Genomic DNA, 12225 nt, shown 5'->3' with positions numbered 1-12225 from the left:
GCACGTGCTCATTATGTCATAAATCCATGCATGCAATAAATGTGACATGAAGGGCTCTAATGACACGTGTTGGTCGAAGAGCCAAAATCCCACTTTTAACTACTCTCTTAGTTTCATTACCAAGCTAGTAAAAAATTAGGAGTTTCTAGAGACAAATAGATTTTTTGTGCATTGAGTTTCACAGGTGTGTGAGTTCAAACCCTAGGCCGTGCTTCTCCACCACACAAGGAGGAAGGTTTAATGAGGTTTTCAAGATGTGTCCGACTTAATAACTTATTAAGTCTTGACCAAATCTATATATAATGATCTATATCTAATGATGGAGCTTGACCCAGATCAAAGCAGGTCATGTTGTTGCATTGATGGCGACTTCCATGCACACGCAATGATCTCCTCAGTGAAGGACTGCTGACTCGAATTTCCAATTGCCTGCACTCAGATCTGCTTCCCATATTGGAATTTGGCAGAGAGAACCTCCATCACCTTCCTTCAGGTTCGATCCGGGCGATCAAATTAAAATTAGAGTTACGTGATAATAAAGGGCTCTGTTGCAGTCATTTTTGCACAATCCTGCAAAATTCGTATTTGCAGAATCTCACAGAGCATTGGATCGGCACATACTATGGTGGCACTGCGACCAAAATAGCTACGTCACCCAGTTTTTGGCATCCCCAAAATGGGCTGCACTTTCTCGGGCTTGAATGCCTTGTACGATGCTGTGAGTGGAGGCTCTGATGTCTGGGTCAATGAACGGCGCTTCAGAATGGTCAGACAATTGGGTGAAGGCGGTTTCGCTTTCGTTTATTTGGTTAAGGAGCAGCCAGGAGGACGTCCTGCTAAGAAGCCTACCAACCCTCTATGTGTCAATGGTGAGTAGTACTCTCCACTATATGCACCTAGCAAATTCTTTTATTCTTCCGAAAGAAGGTGTGGCTAATTACATAACTCAGAAGAATTTTACAAAGAAGTACATGTGCTCAACACTCTAGCTGGAGCTGATATGCATCTAGCCAACTGATTATGAAGTCATGCATATTGGCAGTTGGTTTCATGCATTTGGCTGTTGATTATAAAATGACTCGATGGTTGAAGATCCATTAGGAGAGCTTGATAGACGAAGAATTCTTGAAAGATGAAATTAGGAACTATTTAACTTTTGATGCTTTAAGGGGACCATTGTTGACTTTTCGAAGCCTGTTTGGGAAGGCATTATTGCAACCAGGAAAAACAGTTTGCTTACAGGCAAGATCCCTACTATCAATGATATAGCACATGAATTTCAAGGACTACTTAATTTCAGCTGTTAAGGTGATAGAGAAACGCTGTCAATGGACAACATTTGCATTTGGAAATGGGCCTTGAGCATCTAAATTCTGTGGCATCTTTCCCTTTTGGTTTGTGATTTGTCCTTAAAACGTTGAAATGATTTGTAACCTTGTCGATGGCCATGCAAAACGGTAGAGAATGTAAGAAGAATAGTTATAGGGATCCCATTTTGAACTTCTGAAGACAGCCAAGGCTTGAGCTCGAAGTATAAGTTGAAAGGCAAAGGAAAAACCCCAACCCCCATAGTAGAGAGATTGAACGTCATCTTGTCCAGCTGTACATATGTAGCTCAAAACAATGCATGTATGTCTACCATATGGAACTTGTTGAGGGACAAAATTTGGTTTTGATTTCTCATGAGACTGCTGGAGCTTGGTAAAAAAGAAGAAAGCGATTTTATGTTGTTTATAATTTAGTCTAATGCATCTAGGCAACCTAAAGGGCATCCAAGGGAGTATTTCCAAGTTGGCAAACCTGTTGAAGAAGTAAGTAGAGTGGGTCTGGAGAGGATGGGGATGGAGGTGAGAAATTGGTCTTAGGTAGACCTGATTGGGGGCTGTGAATGTGATTCAGAGTGTTAAAAGTAATGCTAAAGTCTAGGTCTAGCTGGTTGGCCTTTTTTTTTTGGTGGGCGCATGTGGGGGTGAGGCATTAGGCTGTGTGACTTGATCATGGTAAGGGTGGGTGGGAAGGGAATTGTGAGAATGAAGCCCAAACAATGTGGTTATTGTCCTAGGCACAAGATGCCAAAGGCTGAACTTGTTCCACAGTTTTTTTTTTTTGGGGGGGCGGGGGGGTTTGCAAAGTGAAGTGCAAACTTGGCATACGTATAGAGATATTGATTGGATTGGGAAGACGTGATTCTTAGAACTTGGGGATGAGAGAGAGAGAGAGAGAGAGAGAGAGAGAGAGAGAGAGAGAGAGAGAGAGAGAGATGAAAATTTTTACGAAAAAAAAGAGAGAGATGAAATGATATATTAACATTTGTAAGAGGCCAAAATGACCTATGAGACCATGAGTTACAATCATTTGTACGAGGATACAATTGTCTGAAAAGAATAGTAAATGGAGGGTAAATGAATAGTGGAAGAAAATTAATAGCTATATGTTAAAAATAGAGAACTCTAGTTGATCATACAATCTCATGGGGGTATAGAGGGCCTAGCTCTAGCCCAAGCAATTATATCCCGTATCCATCTATGAGTGTGTCATTGATATTTGTGCCAAGGTCTAGGATGTCTGGATTGGCCAAGTTGGGCTGCTCCATCAATCGATACCCCCCATGTATGTGTAGATTGTGGTGGTGTCAGAGTACCGTTGTTGATCATCCCTTCTCTGGACTAAGATTGTGACCATGGTGAAGCCTCTTGAGCCTCCATTGTGAAGAAATCTGTAAGCTGCCTCTAGATAGGGTCTTGGTGTCCTAGACCTATTGTTCTCCTGAGGAGTGTCACGAAGCTGCCATATCTCAAGGAGGAAGAGGCCAAGGCATCACTGAATTGGTAAAATCCAAGCCTCTAGATAGTGGTTCAAATCCATCTCTAAAGAGAGAGTAAAAATGACCTTGAGTCTCATAATGTGCTAGGCAGTGGCAAATATAGTGGTCCTTTGTCTTTGGTTCTAGTTGACATATCTAGCATATGTGCTTCTTTGGTGGTATGGATCTATAATTACCAGTCTCAAGCTCTAGCTAATATGAAGAGGTGTGCAACTGGCCAATAGCACATTTGATTCCATGTGAGAGATGGGCGTCCATGTATCTTGGGTGAGTAATAAATCCATCATTTGTACATTGGAGAAGATGTTGTTTGTAGAAAGCCATCTTTGTCCCCAACTTGTACATTGGTTCCAACCATGTCCTCCTGGTGTTCAACTGGGTGAGATCCATCTCGATGACCTTGCCAATCTCTGAACGGCTCAAGGTAAGAGATGGTATGTCGAGGGAGTATTGGAAGGGGGATAGTTTTGTTGGGAGTAAAGGCGCCTCTATCTAGCCGCCCGTATATTACTACACTGATTATACCTGCGCCTGCACACTGCAGGCGGCGGGTGCCCCCATCATTGTCACTTCATTCTTTATTCTTTTAGTGACATTTGAATAAAGGAAAGGTCTGTCACACATTGTGATTGTTGGAGTTCCCACATTGTGTGTCTCTCTCTTGCTCTTGCTCCTTCCACAATAGCTCTTACTCCCGCTCATGCTTCCACTTCAGGACTCACCTCCCTTCAACTGGTATCAGAGCCTTCTTCTTCGTGAGCTCGAGCTTGCATACTCTCAACTTCCATTCGAATACGTGCAACAGTCATCTCTTTGTTGGTAGCCATGGCCACTTCGTTTGAGCTTCCTATCGGTTGCATTTTTCTTGGGTACTCTTTGAGCCTTCTCGAGCAAGTTGGAGCAGCCCCCATAGCCCTCACCTTGCTGGTGCAGCATTACGTTGTGTGAAACAGGCCCTTTTTTTAGCAGCAGCTTACGTTTTTCATCTCCTACAGCATATCTTCTTCATTGGGCAGCTATACAAGCACTTATACACTTGGTTTTGATACTTGGCATCGATCCTTCCACTCTTGGCATTCGATTTGAGTGCTAAGCTTCAGTTTTGGATTGTTATAATGGTCCACAAACTATCATAAAACAGGGCAGCACTTACCTTTGATGTCTACACTCATTGCCATTGGTTGGATGATGCCTGGTTATGCTCGGTTGATGTTTATCAGGGATGCTATGTCATTGCTTGGAGTTGATTTTGGACTGATTTAACTACTTCATTTACTCTGTTATGGCTGAGGTTTGCTAGTTGGAAATACAGGGCAGCACTCTATTTGATGCTTCTATGGTCAGCTTTGTTGGTCTTATGATGCCCGGTCATGTCGAAGTGATGTCTACTTGCATGGGAATGCTATGTCTATGTTATGGGTTGGATTTGGAGCTGATTTTGGTACTAAAATAGCTTGGTTTGACAGTGTATTCATTGTTGTATACAACAGGGCTGAACCTCTTTTGACAGGGATTTTATATGCCTATTGCTTCTGGCTATGATTTGGGTGTTCTATATGGACTCTTGATGTGTACCAGTGATGCTAGTACATTGGTATATCATATGCCCATGATTTGAGGTGGCTTTGATCTTCATTTGAGGGCTGATTTACTTAGTTTTGATAGTGAATTTATTGCTGTGATAACTAGGATTGAAGCCTATTTGTTCAGTGTATGCTCTACCTATTGGTCACGGGTGCTTCCCGGGTAACTCATGACTACACGGATGTATACGGAGGTTGGCACATGTCTTGTATTGCTCCGGAACGCCTTATGAGCTTCGGTCGAGCTCCGTCTTGGTTGGTAGTTGATTGACATTGGTCTATAGTGGCATGCTTTGTGACAGTCATTATGCCTATGGTCTATGCTTGACCCTTCGGTATATGTTTTGATGCATATGTCGGAAATGCATGCTCCTTACATTGTCTGTGTTTAATTGTCACTTGGAGCTTTAGTTGGGCGTTCATTTGCATACTTTGGAGCTCTTGGATACTTATTTGGGTTGTCAGAGATTTGACATTGACTGTTACATGATGTACTGGATGTTATAGGTGATGCTTGACCAATCCCTTACTCTGGATGCTCTGTTGGTATATGGTCTTGGCTCCACGAGGCCTTCTACATTCACATGCTATCTTTGAGCTTGGTTGCTCGATTGATATCGAGAGTGGGAGCTTCAAGCTATCTCTGGATATTGTAGAGCTGGTGGTTTATGCAATTGAGCTTCTTGAGTAGATGAGATTGGGATCTCTTACATGTGTATGCTCTTGATAGATACTTATCTGTATTGGATGCTTTTGGGCTGATTTGATCTGTCTTTTCTTTGAGCATACACTGACCTTTGTAAGGTATTTGGGTGTTTGGCTCATGGTTTAGTTGTATCACAATAGCCAATTGTTTTCCACAAAACTAAAAAGTGAAGTAGAAATAGAGAGAATGACTATCCATGGGATATTTGACTTTCATTGAAGAATTTCTAGACATCATCAAGTGGGAGATTGTGAAGAAGCTTTAGGAGTCATGGTCAATTGAAGTTCATAAGAATAAGAAGGAAAAGAGTTGGATTTTGTTCGTGGATGCTCAACAGTAAGATACATGGGATACTTGGTGTATTGAAAACCTTTAGTTTGTCCAATTGGCAACCCACTAGAAGCTAATAGACAGTGTGTTCTTGAGACCTAGATTTTAGGAGCTGATTTTGAGCGTGCTTGAAGCATTTGAGGCCGTTTTTTGAAGCAAGAAGTGCTCGGGAAGCGCCAAAGACCAAATTTTCATGAAAAATCAAATGGTGGCAGATGACAGTGTTTGTTACATGTCCGCTTTATGCAGGATCTGACGTGGTGGTCATACTTGACTTTGGATCACTGTTAGCTCATTGTTTACTCTCTTTTTCTCACTGCTGTGATTTATTACAGCAAGCTGTTTTGTGTGGAATGTGATGTATTTACGGAGCTTAGTCATGTCATTTTGATGTACTTTTGGTACTATTTGGTGGATAGCTGGTCATTTTAGCAGTTTCTCTTATTTTTAACTTGTTTTGGCTTGTTTATTACTAATTACAGCTGGCTGCTTTCAGCATAGTCTGTCTCTGTTTGACTCATTATGGCTGGTCATCTCAAAGATACGGCTTTGTTTAACATTGCCAAGTTGGATGGCACTAACTATGGGTACTGGAAGTCCCAAATATGGCAGGTTTTGGTACAAAAATTGTAGATTAAGCCACTAAGAAACAAATGTATTAAACTCGAGAACATGGATGATGATGACTGGGCTGATTTAGATGCACTATGTAAGTCCACTATCATTTTATCACTTTGAAGAGGTCCACAATAATGTTGTTGAAGATGAAGATCAGAGTGCATGGAATCTATGGGAAAAGATTCAGGAACTTTATGCAAAGTAGAGCCCTACTTCACAGATGTATTGGCTTAAATAGTTGATGGATCTCCGCATGAAGGAGGGGACCCCATTGTCTGCTCACTTTAACCAGTTTCATTCTATCATGAAGAATGTGCTTCAACAAGGTATTGAGTTTCAGGATAATTTGCATCCTTTGTTTCTGCTTGGTACTTTATCTGAGTCTTGGGATGTATTTTGCACTGTGATCTGTATCAACAAACTTGATGAGCTGAAATTGAAAGATGTAGCTAGTGCTCTTTTGACTGAAGAAATTAACAGGAAAAACAATGATGCTTCTCGCAGTTCACATGATTTATCTGTTAGAGGTAGCAGAAGTGGCAAGAAAGATAATGATCGTCATGGAAAGGACTCTCAAAAGTCCCGGTCTAAGTCACGTGGATGCAGCAAGTCCCATGGACGTAAGTCTGATCTTACATGCCATTATTGTGGGAAAGTAGGACACATACGGCCACAATGCTATAAGATGCGTGATGGCAAGGGCAAAGAAAAAGTGCAGGAGAAATCCAATGATCGGAGCATTATATTTGCAAAGTCTAGTGTAAAGATTGAGTAGATAAATGTCATGCAGCGTGAGGAGTCTGATGGTGACTACATCTTAGCAGTTTCTTCATGTGATACCTCTCAGTTGACCGAGGCTCAGTCTATGCATGCATAGTGTTGGCTCTTGGATTTGGATGCGTCTTTTCATGAATCCCCTACCATGAGTGGTTTCATACATAGTTGTTTGCTTACGATGTACGGTACTGAATCGTACGTATCCGTACAAATTCGTACGTTAAAATTGGTCCTTTTTTGCCACCTCGCCTGTTTGTCCTACATCCTGTGTCCCACGTTCTCTGCGGCTCCGCCTTTACTCCCCCGTGTTCTACTTGCTTGTGTGGCACTTTTTGAGGGGGTAGGAAGCTTTGGATACTTCATCCCACCCCCTTTTCCAGCACCCCCCCCGGTCCTCTTTGGATTCCATTCTAGCTGGCAGTCCCCTCTTTGACTGTTTGAACTTTGATCCTTCCCTCGTCTACAAAAAATGCTTCTCTCCTCCATATTTCCACACCAATTCAGCAAGCATTTACCATTCTCATCTTCCTTCCTTGGATCTTGAATGGACTTGTGACTTGTCATTCTCATCTCCCATCCCCTCTTTCCTACACCCTATCAAAGCATTTACCATTCTCAAATCTCATCTCCCATCCCCTCTATCCTACACCCTATCAAAGCATTTGCCATTCTCATCTCCCATCCTCTCTCTCTCACTCTTGCTCTTTCAACTTTATCCCAACCCTCGGGCCTCTCGAGTCTCCCTTCCTTTCAACTTTCAAGACTCAAGTTTCAAGAGTCGAGACTCGAGCATCTCACTTTCCCTCTTTCTCTCTCTCACTCTCCCTTGGGCCTCTTTATCCGTCATCGACACCATGACTCGTGAGAAGCACGAGGCCTTCAATTTGTACGTGATTCATGTGGAGAGGGATATAAAGAAGTACAACTCCCACCATTGGACATGCAAGTATTGTGGGAAGCGCTATACAAGTGGTGCAACTCAGCTTCTCCAACATCTTTCCAAGATAGGGGGGCAAGTTGCTTCATGCAAGGAGATCCCTCAAAACATCGCAGAGGAGATTCTTGCCAAGATGAGAGGGGAATCCACAAGAGGAGGAGGAAGTGGCTTATCAGCCAACTCCTATGCCTACTAACGAGGAAGCATCGAATGTGGGCGTATCTTCAACCGATGTGGGAGGCTTCTACCATTGGTGGTGGGAGCTCCACATCCCTTCACATTTGCATCCGGCTTTGGTAAAAGACAAAGATTGGAAGCTTATGTGGTGCTGGAGAGATAATCCTCTCTCTCTCAAGCTCCCGGTCATGTGCGTGGATCGGCCACCTTTCTTAGAGAAAGGCAACGATTTGTGGACATTGAAATTGCACACACGGTGATTGAGTGTAATCTTGCATTCAATGTCCTAAAGCAAGAGCAATGGAAGAAGATGATAAAAGCTATTGCCAATATGGGTCCATGTGAAGGATGGGCCAATGTCACGTACAACGACATGAGGACGAAAGAGATTGATGAAGAGAAGGAGAGGATTGATAGAGCCCTTAATCCTATTCGGGCCGTATGGATAAAATATGGTTGCTCCATTCTCATCGATGGATGGAGTGATCATAAGAAATGGGGTATCATCAATATACTCGTCTTATGTCCACTCAGCACTTACTTTTTGTGAGCTGTAGATACCGGTAAGAGGGGGAGGAAAACGACGGACGCATTCATCTACCACCACATTTGACAAGCTATCATTGAGGTATACATTGCCTTTTCAAAATTGTTTCACTTTTTTTCATTATGATAATTGATTTATGCATAACTATCTATCTCCCTATTCTAATTTCTTTCTAATATCTATCTTGATTCTCTCTTTCTCCCTGGGCCCCAAGGCCCCCAACCCCCAACCCCCATCTCTCTTCATTTTTGAATCTTGAAAGGCTCAACTCTCTCTTTCTCTCTCTAACCTCCAAGTATTGTTAGTATACTTATTTGTAATTTGTAAATTGTGGTTGTAGGTGGGCCCCTCAAATGTGGTGCAAGTTGTTACCGACAATATATCGAATTGTCGGCTCATGGGCCGTTTGCTTGAGACCGAGTTTCCCACGATCGTGTGGACTTCATGTGCAAGTTATTTTTTGGACTTGCTCATGGAGGACATTGGGAAGCTCAAATGGGTGAAGAGGGTGGTTCGCAAAGCTACATCAATTGTCACCTTCTTCACGGTAAAGGTAAAGGTGCTTGTGATGTATTGTGAGTATAGCACACTGGAGTTGAAGAAGCCTTCTTTAACTCGCTTTGCTTACATGTGGTTATTGCTAGAGCGTCTTTATGAGGTGCGTTCTACCTTGTGCCAGAGAGTGGTATCCACTCTATGGAATGAGTGGGATGAGCATGAGGCAGAGGAGGCCAAATCCATGCAGCGCTTGTGCCTTAATGAGTAGTTTTGGCAAAAAGTCCATGTTGTTGTCATTGTCGTGACTCCCTTTTATAGGGTGTTACATATAAGTGATTGTAAGGGGTCCACCAAGGGCCTTCTCGTTCACTTCTTTAGAGCGGCATTGGTGGAGGCATGTGCTTGTACAATGATCACAGAGACACAACGTGTATTTGTTTTAGAGAGAGCGGAGAGGAGATGGACATGGATGCATAAGCCCATCCATGGTTTTGCCGCATTGGTATATCTGGCCTACAAGTCGCCGGCGGTCATGGATGATAGAGAGTTCCGTTCGGACTAGCTTGCTTATTTGACTCGTGTGGTCCCAATGGATGACTACAATGCAGTGCTAGAGGAGCTAGGATGCTATGCAGATTAAAGAGGGTATGTGGCTTTTGCTTCTCCCACTTGATGGAGGAGAGAGTCACTTGTGAAGCCTTTATTTTGGTGGCAAAACTTTGGATACGCATTGGAGACCCTTCAGCCTTTAGCCATGAGGGTCCCTACTTAGGATTGCTCTTCGGATGCATGTGAGAGAAACTAGAGTGTCTATTCTCTCATTCACATAAAGATTCGCAATCGGCTTAGCACATGACAGTTAGAGCGGCTAGTCTATTGCCGCACTTACGCTTGGTGAGGGCTATGATGAGCATGGATAGTTCGAGGCAGGTAAAGTTTAAATACTTAACCATAACATTAAAAATTTTTTATTTTAAACTTTGAACTTTGAAGTTTATACTTTACAATTTAGACTTTAGCATTTACAATCTTACATGCATCACTGCATTGTGTAGGTGAATGTTGATACATTCAAGTTGATAGGTGACACTCTTTCGAGTATACATCAGGAGGTGGACGAGGAGGAGATGATTTTTGTAAAGCTCTATAGAGAGCTTATAGTAGCAGATACTCATATCACTCGTAGTCAGTGTGCTCATGGGCAAGGAGTTCGAGTAGGTGGTAGCAAGGGCATGGTCATTCGATGCCCTCCATCATCAAGGAGGGGTGGTTCAAGTGTCTTGCAGACATATGTAAGGTGGGGCTCTAGTAGCTCACATCCCGTGTCTCATGATGACATCTCCCCCTTGCCTACACAACCGCCACCTAGGGAGCCATCAATTGATGATGATGGTAACATCATTAGTGAGGATAAGTATGAGTGTGGCTCATCATCCGATGCCGAGGAGTCATCTTGAGACTCTCTTGATGAGTACTCAAATGGTTCTGATGATGATGATGATAGTGATGCCTCATCATAGATTCATAGGTCTCTCTCTTTTTTGTATCAGATATACTAGACTGTAGTTGTATCGCATGTTTTGCGCAGCCCATGCGACCGTGATGGTTACCCTCACGTGTTCATCTTATTATGTGATTAAATGGCTATTTCCACTTTTAAACATGTATTCTATGATCTATCATTTAATGATTTATGGTTTTTGTTATTTAAAAAATTATCTTAATTTTTTTTCGTACTAATATCTGTTAGCCTGCTCTTATTCAGTCTCAGTCTGTCATCTCCTGGTTGTGAGCTCCTGTCAGAGTCTGACAGGAGACAGAGGAGCTCTGTCAGTGTGTTTTTAGGCTGCTTTAGTCAGCATGCAGCCTTGGGCATTTTACAGCCCAATCTGGGCTGTTTCTGGGCTGACTGCCCATTATTTTGGGCAGTCGGACCAGATCTGGCCATAGTCGGCCAGATCTGGCTGGTCGGCCAAATCTGGCCAGGTCGGCCAGTTTGCTGGCTGGGGGCTATTTATAGCAGCCCCCCCAGTCAGTCCAGCATTCACTCTCTGCAGGTACAGCACTGCTTCCTCCGTCTCTGGCATTGGTGCTGCCTCTGCTTCCAGTCTGTCCTGGTTCCCTCACTGACGCTCCGAGCTGCGTGCAGGGACTGTTCTGTCCATTCCAGTGTATTCAGCATTCATCTCAGTCAGTGCAGACTTTCTTCCTTCATTCTCTGCTTCCTCTCTCCTCTCCTCTGTGTTCGTGTTCTTCTTTCGCTGCGCACTCTCACATGGTATCATCGCCTGATTGAGAGCACGGAGGACGAGAGAAATACCTTACCGCTGCTACCCACAGTTCCACAACAGCCAGGCGATTGCTTCAGGCGGCTGCCAACAGGTCCATCCCAGCCAGGCGACTGCATCAGGAGGCTGTACAGCCTGCGTTTGCTGTACACAGGGGCTGCCACGTCATCCAGTGACGCAGCAACCCTGCGTTTGCTGCCAGGCAACCTCTTCTGCTGCAGGGCGACCTTCCTACAGCCTGCGTTTTACTGCTCTGCAGGTCGTTTCTACCCCCGGCTGCTCCTTTCCTGCAGGCGACCTCTGTCTGGGCTTGTTCCCGGTGCTAGTGGTCTCGATTCTGGTGTTCGACATCAGATCTCTTTGCGTTTTGCAGATCCAGGTGTTTGTAGGCACTCTCTGCCTGCGTCTTGGTGGTTGGTGACCACATTGCTGGTCCTATTTCGTCAGCGGCACAACTTTCTTTGGTATTTTGCAGATTGGAAGATGTCTTACCAGTTTTCAGGCTTTGAAGACTTAGAGGATGAGCTTCTTTCTCATCATTCCTCTGAGCGGAGGCGGGACTATCGTGAAGTTCGACATCGGGAAGACCCTCCTCGCACTCGTCCTTCTTCAGTCCATGCATCTCAGAGGGTTCCATCTACTGCGAAGGTTTCTTCAGTGAAGACTGCATCAGATGTGCGGATGCCTTCCTTGATTCCCTCCATCCAGGTGCCGATTCTCCCTTCCTTTCCGAAGGAAGACAAGTTGGATGGTTCCAACTATTCCCTATGGTCATGCAAGGTGGCTTGCATCCTTGATACCTTTGATCTTTGGGAGCTTGTTTCTTCGCCCATCGACCGACCCCCCGTGAATTCGTCCGATGGCACCTCTATGGACCGTCCAGCCTTATGGGATAGGCTCAAGTCTAGAGCCCGTTCTTTTCTTTTTATGAGTCTCCATG

At 43.9% G+C, this 12225-nt stretch overlaps 1 protein-coding gene across 4 annotated transcripts in view; it reads left to right on the top strand.

Annotated features, from left to right (window-relative positions):
- Positions 1–218: 218 nt before the first annotated feature.
- The window catches only part of PK3 (serine/threonine protein kinase 3), a 94004-nt gene continuing 81997 nt past the window's right edge, over positions 219–12225 (top strand). For 2 of the 4 annotated variants that reach the window (XM_087671707.1, XM_087671708.1), the window contains exon 1: positions 225–869. In XM_087671707.1, the coding sequence (XP_087527833.1) occupies positions 677–869 (193 nt within the window). In that variant the 5' untranslated portion in view covers positions 225–676. Of the gene's footprint in view, positions 870–12225 lie in introns of all 4 variants that reach the window. The other 2 variants (XM_087671709.1, XM_087671710.1) reach the window with 2 other exon arrangements.

This window comes from Lygodium microphyllum, chromosome 29 (genome assembly GCF_053477565.2).
Source record: "Lygodium microphyllum isolate KBCC chromosome 29, Lygodium_microphyllum_v1.1.10, whole genome shotgun sequence".
Classification (NCBI taxonomy): domain Eukaryota; kingdom Viridiplantae; phylum Streptophyta; class Polypodiopsida; order Schizaeales; family Lygodiaceae; genus Lygodium; species Lygodium microphyllum.
Note: the sequence above shows the minus strand (reverse complement) of the source record. Positions and strands in the feature narration are given on the sequence as shown.